Source organism: Cheilinus undulatus, linkage group 6 (genome assembly GCF_018320785.1).
Source record: "Cheilinus undulatus linkage group 6, ASM1832078v1, whole genome shotgun sequence".
NCBI lineage: Eukaryota > Metazoa > Chordata > Actinopteri > Labriformes > Labridae > Cheilinus > Cheilinus undulatus.
The window spans coordinates 43827928-43849616 of NC_054870.1; the positions used below are offsets into that span (position 1 = coordinate 43827928).

Consider the following 21689-nt stretch of genomic DNA (forward strand, 5'->3'; position numbering starts at 1 on the left):
ATGATGTTAACAGAGGTTATATCATACTACTTTTGATTTTGTTAAAAAATGTTCTTCAGACATAAAAAAGAAGTGAATTAAGTCATTTTTAAACTGCATTCCTGGGAACACAATTTAAAACTTAAGGAATGAGGATGAACCAATAAAAAACAACAAGTCTGTTTGTTCAGCCTTTACTCAAACCTATTTATATGGTTGATATTTACTGCTGATATAGGCCAATATTGACATCCAGTATATCAGGTGTAAATGTTGGCAGAATTTTTACATCTGCTAATATCTGCCGATACTGATATCATGCTAATATTGAGCATTCCTAATAGAAAAGCACTGATTTTATTTCTTTAAATGCATCAACAGTCATATTTTAACCAAACACACCTGTTGGATAAAGAGAGAGAGCTGACTAAATCACACACACAAAAAAATGTTGCTGGTGTTTTAGTTGTGAATCTTGCCAATGTTTCAGTGCAACTTAGCTAAAGTTTGCCCACAATTTGTTAACGTTTAGAAACAAGAGATCTCCCAATAATGAGCGGGGAGGACTTTTCTTTTTGTTTCCCCAGTTTTCAAAACAGGTATCAATATTAGGAATATGCATTTATGTAAAATTACTATTTGGAAGTCATTGGCAATCACTAGCACTGTGATGTTCATCTTATTCTGTTAGCTTGATGCTTGCGTGTAGAGGAAATTGTAATTAAAGGGCTGACAGATTCATCAGATATTCTAACCTAAGAAACAATCTGTTTTACTTCACAGTATGATGTAAAATTAAATGTTTGATGATAATTTGCTTAACAATGTTGAATTGTCTGCATTGTTTCTTTGGTTAAACACACAATGTATAAAATTCCACCACCAGGGGGCTCTCAACCAAAACAACAACACAATATGATGAGTACAGTCAAGTGTTTCCCGTCTCTGCCAATCTCCGCTGCTTACTTCCTCTTCTACTGTTGAATTAAAGACTCTGTTCAGTAAAAACAGCACCTCATAAGGCATATTTCCTAAACAGGAAACCAACTTTTTGTTTTCATTTATAAATCTCTCATACTGAAGGAGAAATGCTCCAAAAAAGGCACTTCTAAGATCACACTGGAAGCAGCCAGAGAACGTGCATGTATGGTGGAAGTGATGCTAGAGGGCATACACATCTCAGGATTGCTTCGCAGAAGTGCTTTTTTTTTGCACTTTTTTCTCTCATTATGAGATGAGAGTCCTCAATTCAAAACAAGATATAGTGTTGAGAAGGAAGCCACAGAGGTGGGCAGTGCTGGACTTAACTCGCTGGAAATGCAGAGTGTGGGGGGGGCTCCATGTTACAGAGTATGGGTAATCGAACATGCCTCTATAAAAAGACACAACCCTTTACAATGATAAAAATCAATAATTTCTCTGTCTTTGAAAATTTCAGGAAGTACTTGAGGTACTCAATTAAAGTATACAGTGCTTAACAAATTTATTGGACTACCTGTCATATTTGTCTCAAAGACCATCCAGCATCATGAAGTGCTTTAATGTGGACTCTTTCATTTTCAGTCAGCTCTCAACGTTTTACCATTTTTGAATAGGAATGAGATATTTCAAACTGAATTCATCCAAATTGGAGGCGGCTCGCTGGGCTTCTCTGAGAAGTCAGAAATTTATCAAGCATAACATTCAACCACTAAAACTAATTTTTCTGTTCAGGAATGCAAGTAAATAACTATAACTTGACATATTAATCAAGAAATATGAATGTGCTTTTCTATTTTTTTCATTTTTTTTGGAAATCAGTAAATTTGAAAATTCATGGATAACAATAATAATTATATTTTAGCATTAAAAATATCATTTGGGTTAAAGAGCTTCTACATATTGGTGTATTACCCATTGCAGAAACATAAAAAATGATTTTGGTAATTACCAATGCTGTTAATTTAGGGCAGCTGTGGCATAAACCTTACTTTGGTTAGGGTTGTCTAATAAATTTGTCAAGCACTGTATATAATATAGGAGTGGCCACTTTTTGAATTAATATTGATATTTTAGTGCAGAAATTCTACACTGAAATCTAAACTGACCTGTGGCCCATTGCCCGCATGTTATCCCCCACTCTTTAGTGGGGCATCAAAAAAGTTGCATGAAGACTTTGAATGGTTTGATATTATTATTGTATCAAAGTTAAAAAGACTGGTAAGGTGACAACACTACAGAGTGTTATCTGAGTAGACCAGAATTTACTTGCAGTTCAGCATGTAATAAAAGTTGAATTTTAAGTGTATGCAAATTCAGTTCTCCAACATTACACAACAGTAATGGAAATCACCCCATGTAGCCACTTACCTGCATCTCTCTGGACAGTCTAAGCCACCACCCAAGGGTGTCACAATGTTTTTATGGCTATCCATTACTAAGGAGCCTTGTGTTTAGTTAAGGAGAAGCAGTGGGGATGGTGTTGACGTGAGAGCTCTGTGGGGACAGAGAGACTGCTGCAGGAGGCAGAGTGATGGATGGTGCCTCGGGGCATTTGAGACTGATGGGACGAGACTGTTCCAGGCCCTCACCCTGGGCTTCATTCTCCCCGTGTCTCATTAAACTGAATTATTCAGCCTGTCCCACACGGACTCAGCTATTTATTATTATTATTTCAGTTTTCAATTTAGTCAGAAAAATGGTCAAGTGGGAGTTTGCCCTAGTAAACCTCTCCGCATTGCACAGACAAGCAGAACACAGTGCAGCACATAATCTCTCTCAGTCCTTGTCCTTTTTTACTGTATAATATTATGGCTACGGGACAATACATCCCAGACACTTCTACTACCACAGCACTACAAAAAAGATATTGCCATACTTAACCCTTTAGATAGATAACACAGAAAGGCCCCTCAGGTGTTAACTTGTTTCTAATCTGTTTCTTTGTTAAAAAACACAGAGCCTACGCAGAAGCAGGACCATCTGTACAGCGGGCAGAGCACCCAGAAGCAGAGGGAGACAGTTTCGTGAAAGAAACAGATTCTGAATCAGAGTCAGAGAAGTCCATGGAGGCCAGCAGTGGAGACGAAGACTCGAAAGACGAAGAAGGGGAAGGGAAGAAGAAGAAGCCTCGCTCCGGATTCCGTGACCGCAAGGTAATCAATAAACAATAAACAATCAGCCGTTCAGTCAGGCTGCATTTTAACTCACCTCTGGAATGGTGTTTTGAAAAGGCTTCCCAATCAATGTTCAATACGCAAACGCCAGTGTTTTTTTGACAGAATATTTTACAGACAGGCAGGAAAGTAATCAGCAGGCGCTGCTACTGTCATAAATTAGCTCAAATGTACCACCCTCAATATTTTATTGCTGTTAATTAGGCAGCAGATGACTAAAGAATAGCAGCAAAAGAGCAAACTGGCAGACGCACGGTTTGTAGCTTGGTGTATTGTCTTTGGAGGACCAGTGATAAGAAAAGAAGAAGAGCTTTGAACAACAGATGCAATCTTTCCGACTTACGGTGTAGATGTAAAAATTGGGCAATCACTCTTGCTTTAGCCGCAGCCAAAGTCTGCTGAAAGCTTATAGATGTCGAGGGAGCAAACTGTGAATCATAGTACCGCAGGATTCACTAGTGTGTTGGTAAAAATAGGTTGTTTGTGCCAACCCACTCACACTGTCAAATAAAAAGTTTGTGTTTGAGAAAGCGTTGTCTGCAGTGAATTCTCTGTGAGGTCCGTCTATGCCCATGAATTGGATGAATTCATAATTCACTGATATGATTCGTCCAGATTCTGCAATTCAAGATATGTTCATTGTTCAGAGTCATGTGAATGAGGAATCTACTTTAAAAACATTCAAAAAAGACAGGGACTGTGACACAATTAGCACATCAGGACATCCACAGACTAAAACATGATGAGACTTTTCATTTCCAGTTTCAGAGCATATTTTTTAGCTTGAAACTAGTTTTAAAACTGAAATCAGTGAGCCATGTTAGCTTTTTGTGTTCATGTGTAGACTGTGTGCTTTGTCACATGACATGCAAGGTATTTCATAAATTGCATCGCATGTAATGTCTATGATTCTGTCATTAGGGTGTGCCACTAACTGCTGTAGTTCTGTACGTGGTTTTACTCCAGGAACTTAGCAGTCTTTGTTTGTGAAGAACGTGTCTGGATTATGAACCTCATTTAATTGTGTTGATGCATTCATGCTGACAGCCCTAATTTAGATATTTTAGTCCAAAATATGCAGCATTTTATGCCTTGGAAATACACCCCTTCTGTAGTGACTTCTAAGTTCCTACACAAGTCTTTAGAGCATTTATTTTAATTTTGGGCTTCATGTATTTTTCTTTACTTTTCCCATAGTTGATAGGCGTTTTCTGCAAAACATCATTTTGGATGCAAAATTATTCAGCAATAGGGCATTTTCCCTGCACTGTGTGTTTAAAATTCACCACTTTCACGTCCTCACTTTTAAACAGATTTACCACTTTTGCCTCAGATGTTGCACAACAGTCTTTGAAAATCTGAGGGAAATAAGACAACAAATAAGAAATGTGACTTGAATTCCACTGCCTCAAGGATGTGAACGTGCATTTGTTGTTTGAGATAGAAAGTGAGAGCACAAATAGCCGCAAGCTTAAAAGAGAAGGCTTGACTCAGCCTGTGTGATGCTGAGATCAGTAGCCTGTAAATCTGAAGAGATGAAAGCCAGAGAGGGATGACGGCATATGCAAGCTTTCCGTCAGTCAGACCCTGGGACATTTCCACACGACTGTCCTATAACCTCTCATCCGTACACTGATGCTTGCCTCTTCTGGGGGACATGCTCTTGGTGATTTCCCCGAAGACCAATAATGTGTGCTAAAGAGGGGAAACCAACACAGAGGCACGTATTCATGGTTACACTCTCCAGAGACAGACTAGCTTGTCTGTGCATCTCCCTCACATTTTCTGTCATCAAACTGAAGTGGATAACAGCCTCAAAAAGTTGAAGCTGTAAAACGGATTTTGCTCTATCCACGGGGAGTTTGTGTGGTGTACACAATCATTCAGCGTCACATAAAATAACCGCCTGTGTGGAAGAAGCCCCCCAAACAGACCCTGCTCTGTCAATTCTGCTTAAAAATTGGGCTAAAAAGCAGATGGCAGTGTCAAAGCAAACATTGATGTGGTTAATTTGTGTATCAGAGCTGAATAAATGAGTGTTTTTATATTTTTGAAACTGTTGGACTTAGGTATGACATGCTGTAAGCATTATTTTTGGCTGTCATAGCTTTTTGTGGCTGTGACAGCCTTGCTGTCTCCCTTTGTGTAAACCTGTCAGTCAGACAGATCCTGAAAACACTATTTACTCTTTTCATTATGTGTTGGTTAAGTCAGGGGCTTATACACATTATGTGGTGTCTGAATGATTGTAAAAATAAACTGTCGACCAGGGAAGCTCATGTTAATGCCTCTACAAATTAGAAAAAAGAGGAAATTGATGAATGGCAGACTAAAGTTAATGAGAGAGGAACTTCTTATGAATTTCTCCTTAAATTAGTTTTTTTGTTAGATGAGCTATCGAGATAATTTGAAATCAAGAAAGAGCCACAATTAGTGCATTTTTTAAAAATCACTATTAATCACATGCTTTATTTTCCCTTTCAGCACACTTCTGCTCAGCCACTGAATGGTATCCCTGCAGTCACAGTGATGTTAAATAAGTCCACCATTGCTCCTTAATGGCTCATTTCACTTTATGACACTCACAGACAGCTCAGTGTGCAAGTCAAAAATCACCAGCGCCTTGATTTAACAAGCATTTACATTGTTTTGGTTCTTTTATTTTCTTTTGTATCCATAAGAAGTTCTTTTTTTCTGTGGTTAAGTTCATGTGAATATCTTCAGTCCTCCTATAAAAGCAGGTCTGTATCAAAACAGGATGTCCATCACCCTTAGTTTAATTAGAAAATAACAGTTTTCTGTGATAAATAGTGGATTTTTAAATTGCAATAAAAACAATGCAGTTAAACACAATTGGCTACAGGAATCCTGAGATTCACTGCAACTATAAATGTAATCATCTACCACTCTATTAGAGATGTAGCTTGATGTTCATATCTGTATGCAAAGAGTGACCTAGGCTAGGTCTGAGCTTTAAAACATTAGGTTTTATATAAGTACGGACAAGTCAAAGTGATGTCTCCAATTTGGTCGCTAAAGGGGACTTCTAAGGCCTGTTAATGGCAGTCATCACATTGGAAACACTGTCATGATCCAACTTAAGTCAGTCTAGTGCAAGGGTGTCAAACTCATTTAGGGTCGGGGGCCAGATTTACTCCAGTGAGACGTTCTGCAGACCGGGCAATTTTTTTTTTTTTTTTTTTTAGCTATATAGTGCTGTGAAAAAGTATTTTCCCACTTTCTGATTCCTGAGTTTTTTTTTAATATTTATCACTTCAGTGTTTCAGATCATCAAACCAATTTTTGTATTTCTCAAAGACAACCCAGGTAAATAGAAAATGCAGTGTCTTAATGATTATTTAATTTTATAAGCGGGGAAAAAATTCGGAACTATCTGGCCTTTTGTGAAAAAGTTGCTTCCCCCCCCCGTTAAATCTTGAGTTAACTGTGATTAACCACAGGTCTTAGAAAGCTAAGCCTGCAGTGAACATCATCAAGATACATTTGTTAAAAAGACTGCACTCTTCAGCTGAAATAAAAGCTGTCTTCTGCTAACTACCACTACTTTTAGCATGTTCATGTCTTGGCATAGGGTGTCCCAATTTTTATTGGAACCGAGGAGTATGGTGAAGTGCTAGGAATACATGGCCCTTCAAACAGAGATTTTTCAGGGACACACTTCAAGCCAAGTGTGATGGGAAATCTCCCAGAATGCTTTGTGAATAATTTGCAAGTTTTGAAATTTCCGACAACAATCCGATATCATGATTTAATGTTGTTTCAATTCACTATGATCCTTTTGATTTATAACAAGTGTTTTTCAAACATTGCTTGCTGTGGAAATCTCTGGTGTTGTTGTTGTGTCTGTTAAACTTAAATTCTGTTGACGACTACTAATGACATATCAGGAGCTTGAAAGGTTTTTCCATTTTGTAGGGGAAGACTTCACCTCTACCCCTTGTAACTCTACTTCAAGGGCTGAGAGGAGACTTGAAATCGAAGGGTAGGGATAAAAATAATTTGGACATTGTCATCGACTCTGCTCTTTGTCTGATCACAAGGCACATAAGCACAACTTTGGCGTCCTTACAAGACACAGCAGAGTTTATCCGAGGATTATTTGTTAGAATGCTGACATGGTCCCAGGTCAGTTCATTTATGTAATACATGACAAGTGCTTCATGCAACAATTTTACATTCTAGCCAGATTTAACTGTCATTACTCACATGGTTTACCATCTTTTTAATGCACAGTATGTGTGTAATGACACACAAACACTGAGTCCACTGCACCACCACAACTCAGCACAAAACTTTTGGGAAGTTTTTTTTAAATGAAAGTTTCCAATATGTAATTTGCAGCATGCATAACTCGGCATTTATGCAGCTCAGTGCTGTTGTTTCGGGACATGAATGGTGTGCCTGTTCATTTAGCTTGTAGTCCAAAATCAGAGTGCTGGGTTTTAGTCTTAAAACAACATCAGCAAGGGTTGGGCTCCAGGCTTATTCACTTGCTGGATGTAGACTGCCAATCCAATCACAAGTTGGGCACCATACCAGCATTCTGGAAATGTGTTAGTTAACCAGAACAGTAAAACGCACAACACACTCAAACCCTGTTAAAATAAATCAAGTTCACGTAAATTACATACATTCTATAAATCAAGTCTTTTGTACAATTCCTTGAATGGATAGTAAAGGAAACACTGCACTAAATGAGAAACATTAGTATAGGCTGAGCTGTGAATCTGAATGTACCATCTCACTCGTGGAAGCTTTGGGTTAAAATATGACTGAACATTTTTGTTATTTTGAGTATCAGAAATTCCCTATAAAAACCCTATAGAAGTTTTGTCCTTAGCTGGTGCTTCTGTCTGCTTCACAGGTGATGGAATATGAGAACAGGATTAGAGCCTACTCGACCCCAGACAAGATTTTCCGCTACTTTGCCACGCTGAAGGTCATTGGTGAGCATGGCGATGCTGAAGTTTATATGACGCCCCAGGACTTCATACGCTCCATCACACCCAACGAGAAGCAGCCTGAGAGTGAGTCTCCTGTCTTTTCCTGCACCACATTTTTCTTACACTCTCTGTCAAATCATGTGAAGAATGTTCTACCTGGAAGGGACTGATGAAGGGTTTGACTGAACATGTTCACCTTGTTTCCTCCTTTATGTTGAAAGTTTTTAAGACTTAGTTTTATAGACAATCATCAGAATGGTACCATGTGTCCCATTTGTTTAATTACTGCCTCTTGATTAACATTAAGGTAAAAAAACAACAACTTAGAGATGTGTGGAAAATCAGAGAAAAACGAAGAGTCAATCCACTAATATATCACAAACAAAAACCCAAACATAAGCTACATCTACTGATGTCAAATGGGAAAGAAATTATACAGAAATGTACATTTTTTACAATAAGATGACTGTACATTTATTATTTTTTAATTAAAGTATTATTTTCCAGATTTTTTTACCACCTCAAACCAGTCCCTATAAACCATAAGTGACTCTATGTACATACAGTTATAGTGCCTGATAATGACAAATATATGATCTAGTTTCCCACTGAGATCAACATGTGACTGAATTTTGATTTTAGACTGTTACAGCATTTTTCACCTCTTTCTATGCTGGGTTTAATTTTGGCGGGGCAAATATGTGGGCTGGTGATGTCATGAGCCCACAGTCAGGAATGACCCTGCCCCTCTAACACTACAATATAAAATCACAGAGCAGTTCATATGACTACGGTCTTTTGTTAACTGATGTCGTGATGTCAAGCAGGGGCGCTCTGATCATAAGGTCAAGGGGCAGGATAATAATGTGAGAGCTTTCCTCCATTCAGACATTTTTTAAATTGAAAAGGCTGACATTTAAAAGCACCACCTTTTCCGTCTTTGTGTTGAAAAACTGTCAGCTCCAGCTGCTGCTCTGTGACAGTCATCCACCTAATCAGAAGCTTTGTAGCAAGGTATGCACTAATAATAGTTCAGTCACGACCACTATTTCAAGAAAGATACATGATTTGTGGCTATAAATATTTCTTTGTGAGCAGTTATTAATTAGCATTTATGCTGTTATTTATGTTTGGTGTGGCTGTTCTGGGGTCACCCTGCCCTTCCACGAGCCTACTTGGAAAGCATCAAGTAGGAACACACCTTCCTGCTCTTCCTATGCTGATGAGGAAAGCCTAAAGCAGGGAGAAAACCCAGGAGAGAGAAGGCATCCGTGACAACAGAATGACATTGACTAAGCCAGATGCAGAATGAAGGAGGAGCTGGGGTGGAGGAGGGTTGGAAGAGCAGCTTGCAGAGAAAGTGGCAGAGCTTAGCCAGGCAAGAGCAGTTTAGATAAGACAGTGCTTAAAGCAAATAAGCTGGCCAACAGCTGATGAGGGCTTGTGTGAGATCAGCTGATCTCTATTATGGCGGTGCTAGACTCCGTGGCCTGCCTGAACTACTGCTATATGCTCAATTTATCCAATGTTTATATTTATGTTTGGATTGGGAGGGTAAAAAATAGTGATCTGCATTAACAAGGCAAGTTGAGGTTAAATTTTCATGTGTCAGGTACAGTCAGGTTTGGGAAAGGTGAAGATAAATAAAAAGATATTCTGATGTGTTCAAAGGTAATGAATCAATAATTACAGAAATAAACCATCCTCATCCCTTGTTAAGAGCAACCCACCCCTCATCCTTGGTTGTAAAATACCTTAAATACATGTATGCAAGTTGCTAACTATCATCAGGGTTAAAGATGAGATGTTTCCAGTTGTATTACCCAACACAGCCCCCTTCCCATCCAGCTAGAGAGAGATACTTGACAGCCCTGATCTTATGACAGTTCATAGTATAATGATCTCTGCCTATGTTTACAAGCAAGGAGGGGGGACAGAGTGACAGAGCTGTCCGATCACGCTGAGTTGAGGGAATCATAGCACAGCAGTTGGTACATCAATTAACGGGTTCAAACCAGACCAGATCTCAGGCGACATGCATGCAGCCAGTGAGAGATATTTGATCTTCAGCCATGGGAGGATTGGGAAGGCAGTGAGCTTAACTCAGCATGGGTGTGTCTCAGCACCACTCTGTTCTCTCTTTAATATTAACCTGTTATTCAACACTGATTTTTATATATTTGTGTAAAATTTGGTTTATTAATGCATTTTACCTTTCATTGTAGTTGTTCTTGAATTCCCCGTGTATAAGAACCATTTCATTCTGCCTATAGCCATGGTGAAGAAAGCAAGTCTGGAGTTAGCACTTAATAAAGACTTAGCTGGGCTTGTCACGTCCTTCCTGCCTGTCCTACTCACCTCAGCACTTCCTCTGTTAACTGTGCTCAGGACTTGGCCTAGCTTAGCCCCTATTTGCCCTCTATTCTAAGACTGTTTATCTTTCCTTCCCAAACCCAGACCAAGGCACTCTGAACTGGAATTAATGTCATGAAGAATAAGAACACCTTAAGTTGAATATGATGAGTAACTAAGATATAATAGCCAAAAACAAACAATAACTGCATAATCTTCCCAAAACAAACAAAATAAAAATTGTCACACAGGAGGACTGTTAAAACCCTTTTCTCCTTGGGAGTTTGAAAAAACAGACTGAGGCTTACAAACCAGGGCGGCTTATATTCCAGATTTTAAATCATATGCAAATTATCTTAGCTGTTTCCTCTCAATAAGCTCAAGCAGTTTAAACACAACATCCACAATCTGACATAACACCAAACTGAGTGTTTCATTTTTTAGATTCAATTGGCTGTCTCACACAAGTGAGACAATAATCACCACAACAAGGTTTATTTGTTTAAATAACATCATCTTGGTGGTAGGATTGACTTCTTATGGAAGAATTCATAAGTCATACTTGGAGTAGATTTGATAATGTTTAGAAAAAGTAGGGAATCACATTTAATACCATCCTCCACTGCAGGGTGCAGGATTGCACTCAGCTGCAAGATGAATAGATGTGTTTTCAAAGGAAGACGTGACAGAAATAAATGTAGACTCGTTTTGAAATGATTCATAAATTTTTGCCTCACTGAAGTCATCAGTCAATGTGGGAACATGATGCGACATTGATTTCTTATGGGCCTGAACAACTAGAGACACATGATTACGTTTAAAATATTGTACACATATCTAACTATAAACTGTAAATATTGTTTTAGCTTCTGATATAAAAATAAACAAGAAATACTGTTAGATTCCAAGCTTGATCTAAAAAATAATCCCTGCTTAAGAACTCTGAGACCAATGATAAGAGAGGCAGAAGCTGGATGTGTCTGATTGTTGATCTGAAAGAATTAGAAAAATGGAAATGGGTTGTTAATGACTATTATTAATCTCAACACATGCCAGTGATTAGCAGATGTTTTATAATGACACCAAGAAAACACATTCGCTCTCCCTCATGCCAGGCATAAATCTTTATGCTCCTGCTGTGTAACTAGTCAGCCTTGCATCGTGCTTGTTGTAATATTTTTTATGTTTGTTTATTTTCTCTCTCTCCGTCTTTTTTTTGCAGATCTGGGGCTCGATCAGTTCATCGTGAAGCGCTATGATGGGAAGGTAAGATGTTGGTGTCATGGTTGTAAAGAGGTTTAGATTGAAAAGATTGGGATCACAGAGGTCAGCAGCAGGGAGTTTTGATAATTATATCTGACATGTTTCTACCTTGATTCCTAAATTCAGTTAACAGCAGCTGTTGTTAGGTTTCATAAACAGTTACTCACTAAATGGAGATTAGATTTCTTCAGAAAGCTGTGCTCCTGTGACATTATATTATTTCTTATCTGGGACCATTTTGCAGTCATTAGCCATTCACCAGAATGTGGATGCTAGTAATGGCTAAGGCTACACATTGGCTGACTTTTGGCCTGATTCTGGGTCCAGTTTATCCCCCCACAAACAATCAGGCATGTTTGATATCTGTATTCTATACCGAGCTACCTCTGGTGGAATTCCCACAGCAGCCAATGACTGTTGTTACATTGACTTTAGTATCCTGGTTTCTATTTGTTTTTTTGAGTGTCAGCCTGCAAGTATCCTGGTTTCTGTTTGTGCATATTAACACTTTCAGAAACCGGAATATGGCCTCATCCCAGTTTTGAGAAACCCAGTTTCACTACCAGAAGAGCTCCAATAGAAAACCAGACACTGTAGCTTGTACAGTACTGTGCAGAACTGTTAGGCATGTTTGGGCCAAAAATTGAGGCACAAAAATGATGATTTCGACCTTGACTCCCTCCTCCAACCACAGGTTGTGGCCCTGTGATGAATCCTTAGTGCACTACATGCCTACAGCTTATGCACATGACTGTATATGCTTTGTCCTGTTGTCTGACTGCTGTTGACTACTTGCACAGGTGCAACTTTGATTTCACTGTTCATCACATAAAAAATATTTCGGGTGGGTGTTGTGCATAAACATGCATGGTTGAAGTAAACAGTTTCATTATCAAGTCATGAATGAAACATTAGTACAGTTAACTGTGGAGACAGAGATTTACCACTCGTGGTCTGAGTTCTCTTTCACTTTTCTGTAGTTGTTCTTTACACCGGTAGGCCTACTCTACTAATAAAGCACTCTTTTTTAAACGTAAATATGATTGTTTTCTAGAATTCAAATGTCTGTATAAAAACTCTGATAACATTTAAAGAGGCATGGTTAACAACCTGAACAAGTTGAAGTAACATGTTATGTTCCTCACTGTAACACGACGTAGATCAAAACAGGGATAAGGCTCAGAACCAGGATGCTCAAGTCAATGTAAACACTCAATGAGAGCAAGCAGACCAGGATGTTACATACTTTTACCACTCACAAAGATTTTTCCTTGGGCAAAGACCAACATGTGAAATTACTGCCTTCATATTTCTTTTTCTTCTGAAGTCATTTTTGATCTCACGGAGTTTCTGTGAGATTTCATGTCTGAGGAATCGTGACTAACAGCCAGTCTATGCTGCATTGTCTACTGAGTGTCTTTGGGGGATTATAATGTTAAAAGCAGCTAAGACTGTCCCTATGTTTTTGGTGTCCCATATTTTTGGAATCGGTTTAGATTTAGAAATTGTCTTCTGTGTTGCCAACTTAAAAGAATCATCCATGCAAAGCAAAATGTTTTTTTTTTTTTTATCAGAATTCCCTATGGTGATGTCCAGAATGAAAATACTTTGTGCCAAAATTTGGATAACTGCCTCTAAACCTTCTGCCATTAATCCTGTAAAATGAAGGTGAAAATTCCTTGTACAGCTTAAAACTGCAAATGCTTTTTGAAAAGTAATGGCATATCCTCTCAGAAACAATAGTCTCGTTACTGTGTACATCCACAGGCTCTTTCCAGTGAGTGACATTTTTATAAAGGAAGCAGTTTAAAGAAGAATCTCATCATTGAGTTAAACTTTTAAAATCAGCCTGCACTTCATTCAAAGTTATCTTTTCATACTTTCTCACAGTTAAATCCCTTATTCAAATTTCCAGTTGATCCTGATCGTCTTTTCATTAAAACAAATAGCAGAAATTTGTCAGCACTTTGTAATTCGGCTTCATAAGTCCTTGGATAAAGACAGGCTTTCATCTCTTAAAACCTTGGATTTAAAATATGCAAACCCAGATGAAAAATTCTAACCGAGGGTTTGAAAAGTATGCCCTTAAATCAGCACTGAAGTGTCAGAACTGTTAATGAGATAATATGAAATTACAGTATCTCTGATAGAAGGAATAATGACTGGGTGTTACTTATCAACTCGTTATAAACTTGTACTTTTAATAAAATATAAGGTGATATTTCATGTAAATTATAATGAGCCCTAAACTGAAGCCCTTTTGAATTTGATATTACATGAAACTAAATTAAGTTGTTCTTTGAAATGAAATATACAGACCACAAAGTGAAGCTCTGCCACCTTTGCTACATCATCTGCACTGAAATGACTTTGGAAATGTAGACAAATAGACCGGGATGAGGTTTAAATTGAGGGGACAGCTCTTGTCATAGAAATAAACAAATCCTCACCAAGGGCTTTCAGCACTGTGAGAGATGACATGAAAATGAGGCAGTGGAGCCCATAAAAACCCCCTTACTTGGTTGAAATGAAGAGGGAAGAAATTGATTGCAGTAATACTGACAGAAACACAGCCATGAGAGCTTTAGCCTGCATATCTGGGATTGGATTAGTGACTGTATTTTGCCCTTGTTTGTTATTTCGCAAAATTTGTACCTTCTGGTGTCACGTTGAAATACTTTTATTGCAGATGCAAGTTTTATTAAAGAAATGAAATGTATCTAATGTGAATATTTTCAAAGTGTTGTCTTGAATTTAAGTGAAATCATGCTGTGTTCACTAACCATATCCTTTGTACTGTTTACCTTCAATATCTTTGCTTTAACTGCTGCTTTGTCGCCTGTTTTCCACTCTTCAACTCGTATTACAACCCAATCAACAACCCAATCAACAAGCCCAAAGAAAATAACAAGACTATTCTGTTGGTTAATTATTGTTAGAGCAGAAAATGGGTGTCTAAAGGGGAAATAAAAATTCTTGGTTTCAACCTAAACAGGCATATTAACACTGTCTATAAACTGCCATAAGTCAATCCATAATGAAAGCCCTTCTGTTACACAACACGAGAAACATGTAAAGCAGACCTGCCTGCTGAATAATGACCTATTTAAAGACAGTAACAGCAGGTGATCTTTGTACAGCCAAACCCCATGCTGCTGCTGCTGCCGGTGACTTTGAAAGGAGCTGGTTCCTGTGCTCAACATTTCCATTTTCCCAGTCAGGAAAATAGCCATCAATATAAATCAGCAGCATCATTATTCTCATTACTGCTTTCCTTGATATTGATTTGTGACCATTACTGCCCTCATGATGATCCCAGGGAGCGGTCCTCACACCCAGCAGCCAACCAGCCTCATTCATTTAGTGTTAGCTAATCATCAGTTAGGTGGTGATTGTAGTTTCTAACCTCATTACAAGAGCCATAAGCCCCCCGGCTACCCCGTCTTCATGTTGTAGTCAAATTGACCACAGTGAGCCTGTAAGGCTACACAGAGAGAGCTCTTTGCCAAAACTTCCTTTTTTTTTTTTTACTTTCTCCTGCAACTTCAGATAGATCAAATTAGAATAAGAAATATTTTACAAGTCCACAAGGCAAAATTTGGACATTATAGTCACTCCCACTTAGAGTACAAGCATAAAGATATAGGATATTACAATATGGGATAAGCAATATAAGAAATGAATTAAGATATGTTGATTATATGTCCAGTAAAATATGCCACATACATAAAAATACTGCAAGTAGGAAGAAACATTGTATTATGTGCAAAGTCCATGCAAAGATAAATACATCACTTATTGAAATATTAGTGCATCTAAAAAAGTAGAGTTCTTTTTTTGTGATTTATTTTTTTAAAAATTAAACTTTCATATGGTGTAAATGAGAAGCCCTGACTTATATTAAGCGAAATGACATATTTTGACCAGAAATTGTACTAATACATGTTGTAATCTTTGATATTTTTTCTTTTAAGTGCACCATAAAGACATTCCTTCTTTCCATGCACTCACATGTTTAAATTTGAAAAGGTACAACATGGCCCTGTTTTAAGTTCTGTGCTGGAATTAGAATCAGGTTTTTTGCCAAAGTGTAAAGAAATAAAATACATTTGGTGTAACGATGACATAAGAATAGAATATAAAGGAAGAAGCCTGTTAGAGCAGAACTCCTTCTGACAGTGGACTTAGAATAAACCCTAGTTAACAGGAAAGAATAATAATATCAAACAGTATAATGCAAATATGTACAAAAAGTGTAAAGTGGGAAAATTGAGAGTCACTACTTCTGGATGAATCAGATAGGACAGGAAAGTGCCACCCCAAAAGCAGTGAATATCAGGGGTAAAATAAAGTCCCAGGGATTTCATTAAAGCCCCGGTCTCTGGGTTAGAAACACACTGAGAGTACCTCCAAAAAATCCTGGGTCCTCGGGTAAAAAGCAGCTTAAGCCTGTTGTTATCTAAGAGGTTGCCAAAGTTTGATTCATCCTATTTGAAAAGCATATAAACCTAAAAGCTTGTGCTATACAGTTACCAAAGATTAATGATTGATTCCGAGTTGGCCTAAAATGGAAATGAATCACTCTTCTTTTATGTCCCTTCATTTATGGCTTATGTAAATATTGCCCATATCTCCAGGCCCCGTGTTTCCTTTATTTGCTTAGCAAATCTGAGCACATGGTGTCTCTGATACTGTATTTAGCTTTGGTTGTCCCCTGAGATTTTCCTGCTATGACCCGAACAGCCCAAGCATTCCCCTCCCTCTCTGGCTCTGCACAAGCATTTATTTATTTATTTACTTATTTATTTTTACCAGGAAACGCGTGGCTCCTTCTCATTGGGTTAATGGTCCCCCCTAGCCAGTTGGAAGAATAAACCATTACTGGTTCCTTCCAAGAAGCAATGAAATCTAGTTCACATGAAACTTAAAACGACATAGATGTAGTCCAGGATGAAATGGACACGGCGAGTGGAGTGGCGTAGTATCTTTAGAGTGTAAATCTTGAAGTCCATAGAGGGTGTGGTGGAGTACAAAGGGAGCGCTTCAGCTGGGGGGTTGGGTAATAAACTGCCATGAAGGTCAATGGCAGAGGGCTGTACAGTATTGTGTGAGAGTAATATGAGAGCTCTCTTAAAAGCGCTCTGTGTCACACTTCCCATGGTTTTATTTAGAAATAGCAAACCCCGCTGAGAGATTTGTCACATACATACTGTTTGGCTGCAGTGAAGAGTCTAAAAGCGTCGACATGTTTTAAACCTCTCAGTACATCCCCACAACTCTCAACATTAATATGATCCAGACTCAGTGCGTATGTATGCAAACATTAAATACCATAAATGGCTCATGAGTAACTGCTGTTTACTCACTCTACTCAAATTAATTTTATTTTTACATCCAGCAGAACAAAATTAATTTAAGATCTCTTTCAATGTTATTTTAGGATTGACATTTTGTCAGCTTTTCATTTGCAAATAGCTTTTTGTTAAAGTAACAACAGTAAAAGATATGTCCTCCGAGGAAGGAATAAAGGGAATAGAATTATAGCAAACAAATAAAGATGCACTGACAGCACAAACCGGTACTTGGTCATGTCAAACTTAGTAACAGCATTGTACAAAAAAAGTAGATTGGCCAAGTTTTTAAGCACCACCATTCTTACATCTTTGTCTTTATCTCAATGTATCTGTATAATATGTCCTCTAGAAAGGCGAGGTTACAGCGCCCTCAAAAATAGCTGCTAAAATTCAACATTAAGCAAGAATAACAAAAAATATTCCTTTTGCAAAATTATAGAAACTGTTTACCAGTTACCAAACACTAACAAATGGTGGTTGTAAATATGACCCTGTCCCAACTTTTTTGAAACAAGTTGCAGGCGTCAAATTCAAAATAGCCTGATCATTACCCAAAATCAGTTGCATTGCATGTTTTCTTTGTGCAATGATAAAATCATAACATTCTGTTTTTATTAATGTTTTAGTGTCTCAACTATTTTGAATCTAGGGTCAGAAATAGCTGTCAAACAACTGCAGTCACGGTAACTCTACTTATGAGAATTCCATCTGTGAATCAAATTTTGGACCTTATATCTGATGAAGATTATGTTAATTTGGAACTCTTTTAAAGCAGCAATATGTCAAATTCCATTTTAAATAGTTGTGTCAAAGTCGAACTAACAGTACAGTAACTTTGAAGAATGAGAATAACTTCCATCCTGTTTCCACAGGGCGCCCTGATCACCTGATTTGATAACGTAACCTTGTCAAGGGGCTGATGTTTTCTCATGAGAATTGTGTATGGCTTTACAGCACTGGTTCACACACTAGCCTTCAGCTAAAAAGAAGCCAGTTAGCCCTTCTCTGTGCTCTTTGATACATCATCTATTAGCTGGTAGCTTTAGGTGTGCAGCACTTGGAGTCCAAGTATACAATAAAAATATCTGGAAGAGGAGGGTGATGGAAGCAGCTTAGAAGAGAAAAAGAGAAAGTGAGCAAGAAGTGAGACATAAAGTAACAATCTAATGACAGAGTGCACATCCATGCTGATACTTGAAACAGATTGTGATGTAGCATCATGCCGTATTGTTATCTGAGCTAAAAATGGTTTAATATGTCCATCTTATTTAGTTAGCATAAAGGTTTACAAACCTATCTCAAGTAGCATGTTATGCATTAGCCTCTCCAGTTTAGCCATTAAGCCATGGCCTATAGACATTAAGGCAGCAGTTGAAAACATGCATAACCCACATGCTAACAGTTTGCAAACAGCAGGCTGTAGACACTTGCAGAGTAATATTTGCACATAATCCAGTGTACCTTGTCAGTTGGCATGATTCTTTGGCTTTTAAAAATGTATTTGCTGGCTTCAACACCCTCCGTTAGTCAAGTGGAATGGTATCAACACTGAGTTAGATGCACTTAGAGACCTTGGTAGGCACTAGAGCTTAACAAGCCATAATTCTTAGGTATTTAATCATTTTTTATTACCAACATTTGATTGACAAGATCAACAAACGAGCTCCTTCAAATGAAATTACAAAAAAATACAGTATATCAATCAAAGCCAAATGAAAAATACACAACTAACAAATAAATAAAGACCCTGGGAGACACAAAATGGCTCTTGTCCATGTCTAGCATGGCAAAAAAAATAAATAAAATACATGGATGTACTGCAGGCCAATATGTTCAAAATGTCACCTCATAGACACAAAAGTAGATAACTTATGCTAGAATCATAAGCGACTGATTCACCAGAGCACCCAGTGTATTAGAACGATAACACCAAAGATTTACTTGGGAGAGAGATTAGACCTCCCATTATTAAAAATAAACCTTTACCCCTGTGTCATTGCAGTCACCCATTCTGCTTCAAGGAATGCAAGGGCTTTGTGGGACAAATGGACTACCAGAATGTACAGACTTAATAAAAAAGGCCCATTGTGCCCTGTAATTTCTGTTAAATTTTTCTTAGTGTCAGACTAAAAGTCTCTCCATTAAGGTCTGCTCCTCACCTTCAACTGGGATTTCTCCTTTTGTTGTCACTGCAACTTCCTCTGCGCTTAACATGCTCCATCTCTCTGTTTTCTCCTCCTCTCTGGATCATGTGGGCGTGCTTTTACTATAATCTTATGTTGATGTGACCTGACATTGCCACTGTTAACTGTTGATTACTCTCGTGTTCCTGTCAGCCTTCTTCTGCCACTCACATAACAAGTAATCCCTCCATTTTCTCTCTCTTCCCTTCTTCGTGAATAACAATCATCCTCAACAATCCATCTCCACAAACAAAAAATCCTAATTTTTCTCTGTTTCCTCCCCCAATCATCCCATCCACTGATCCCCATTTTCCACCCACACACTCCCCGTCCCTCCTCTACTTCTGTCCCCCCCCTTCCCTTCCTCATCTCCTTCCTGATCTGCCCCTCCCTCTCTGCAGGACTTCTGGCAGGTATGGGGTGTGTGCCGAGCAGCATGTGTGCACCTGAATGAAAAAATGCACTAAGTAGTCACTACCTGCTCCCTTCTTCCCATTTATACTTCTTCTTCTTGTCTTATTTTTCTCTATCTTTTTATAACTTTCTCTCTCCTTCCTCTGTATTAATATGGAGGACTTAGCTTCTCACTGCTCTTAGTCCAGGGGAACAGCTTAATAAGTTTTACTGTACTTATCACATCTCAGCTTCTGCAAGTTTGCAGCCAGAGTCACGGCCTCGGTTTATTCTTATGACTACTGGGGATAAGAAAGCTTCCAAACTGTGTATTAAGGTGTATATTTTCTCACAGGAGATCCCTATTCTAGTGATAAAAGGTTGAATTTGGATGCAGACACATTCTTCCGTGGTATAAGTGCTGTATATGTTGTAGATAACTGTCATGATACCAGAATTTTGATATAATACTAGTTGCAAGAAAGCAAACTCCACCACACTGTCTAACTTGCACAAATACTCTGCCAATGTTTTGAGGCAATGTGCAGGAGTTTCCTGACAAATTTGATGGATTTATTCCTCCCCATGCACATGTTATGAAATATCTGTAGTCTTTTTTAAATCCATGGCACTTTTTTGAGACCATCCTCATTAAAATTACAGCAAGTGTATCTTTTAAAACATATCGTATCAAGAAGTAACTAAAATATTTTGACAACCTTAAGGTGTTGTAAACCCTGAGGAGCAGAATAAGCACCAAAACTATTTCTTCCTTTTTCATATAGTAAAGCCAGTAGAGCTCAACAGTGACCACTCACACTTCTGTTTCTGTAAGTTAAGGTCTTCTCAGAAAATGTGTTTATTTTCTACTCACTACAAAATTTGCAGTTGGTGGCAAAATGGTCTTGTACTGCTAAGAAAAACAGAAGAAATCAAGATGATTCACTCCCTGAAAAGAAAATGCTGAGTCCATCCAACCTGACAGAGATTCTCATATGGGTCATTGCACAAGCTTGTGCCAAGTTGGAGAAAGAGTGTGCAACTTTGTACTTAAGTCTCTGTAAGGTGGCTGTGAGTACAAATTTTGGCCTTATCTCTAATGTTTGATATCTACTAAATACATGGCAAATCATCATGTTTGAAGTGAGCTTTCAGTACAAGGGAGAGAGAGAGAGAAAGGGAGCTGTAGCCGCTGCTCTGAATCATTTGTAACCCATTTCAGGGATTTTGGATGGATGCGAAAAGACGCAAAATATCAAATAAGTTCCAAAAGAAAAACAACGATGCATGAAAGTTTAGCGTGCAAACATTATTAGTACAACATAAGATTGTATTGATTTTTAATATACAGCAATTTCACACAAAAAAACTGAGTTGTTATGCAAAATCCTCCATTGACATTTCAGAAAATCTTACTATTTCCACTAAGAGCTACAGTCTGTGGAGATTACTTGATTTTTGTTTCTAACCTCTTACAATAAACAACTAATTTACATAAAATAGTTTTATAATTAATTAAAGCCTTTGTATCTTTTGTGGTATTATACCAGTGGAGAGGTCTTTCAATGGGTATGTGCGGCAACATTTTATGCTTAAACCAGGAACACGAGGGATGCCCAGTCTCTGACACTGATATCTTAGGGGTCACGGGCTGAGAAGTTTGGGAACCCCCGCTGTAGGATTTTGGGCTTTGTAGTTGCTATCCCAGATCTCAGATAATCCGTGTTCTTCTGAAAACAGGGCTGAAATTCAATCTTGTGTCTCATATTCCATGATTTCACACTCAGGTATAGCCTGATTAAATCTACACAGGATGGTTATGGCAAATAATCAAATCCACTATGCAGAAAAGGAATGAGTCTTTTACTTCCAGAATCACACTGTTGAGCTCTTTAATATCATGGCCAAGGAGAACACTGATCTCTGAAAAGCTGGTTTAACACAGCAAAAAAAAAGGACTTTAAAGTACAGATAACCTCAGGGTCTGTGTCCACATTAAGCTTTCTTCTGTCAGAAAAGTATGAGGTTGTCGCCTCTCGTTCTTTA

General features: G+C 38.1%; 1 protein-coding gene across 4 annotated transcripts in view; it reads left to right on the top strand.

The window, feature by feature from the left end:
• micu1 (mitochondrial calcium uptake 1) overlaps positions 1–21689 on the top strand; it is a 76083-nt gene that overhangs the window by 8948 nt on the left and 45446 nt on the right. For 2 of the 4 annotated variants that reach the window (XM_041789217.1, XM_041789218.1), the window contains exons 3-6: positions 2918–3113; positions 8020–8182; positions 11673–11716; positions 19652–19663. In XM_041789217.1, coding sequence (XP_041645151.1) covers positions 2918–3113; positions 8020–8182; positions 11673–11716; positions 19652–19663 — 415 coding nt within the window. The remainder of the gene's footprint in view (positions 1–2917; positions 3114–8019; positions 8183–11672; positions 11717–19651; positions 19664–21689) is intronic. The other 2 variants (XM_041789219.1, XM_041789220.1) reach the window with 1 other exon arrangement.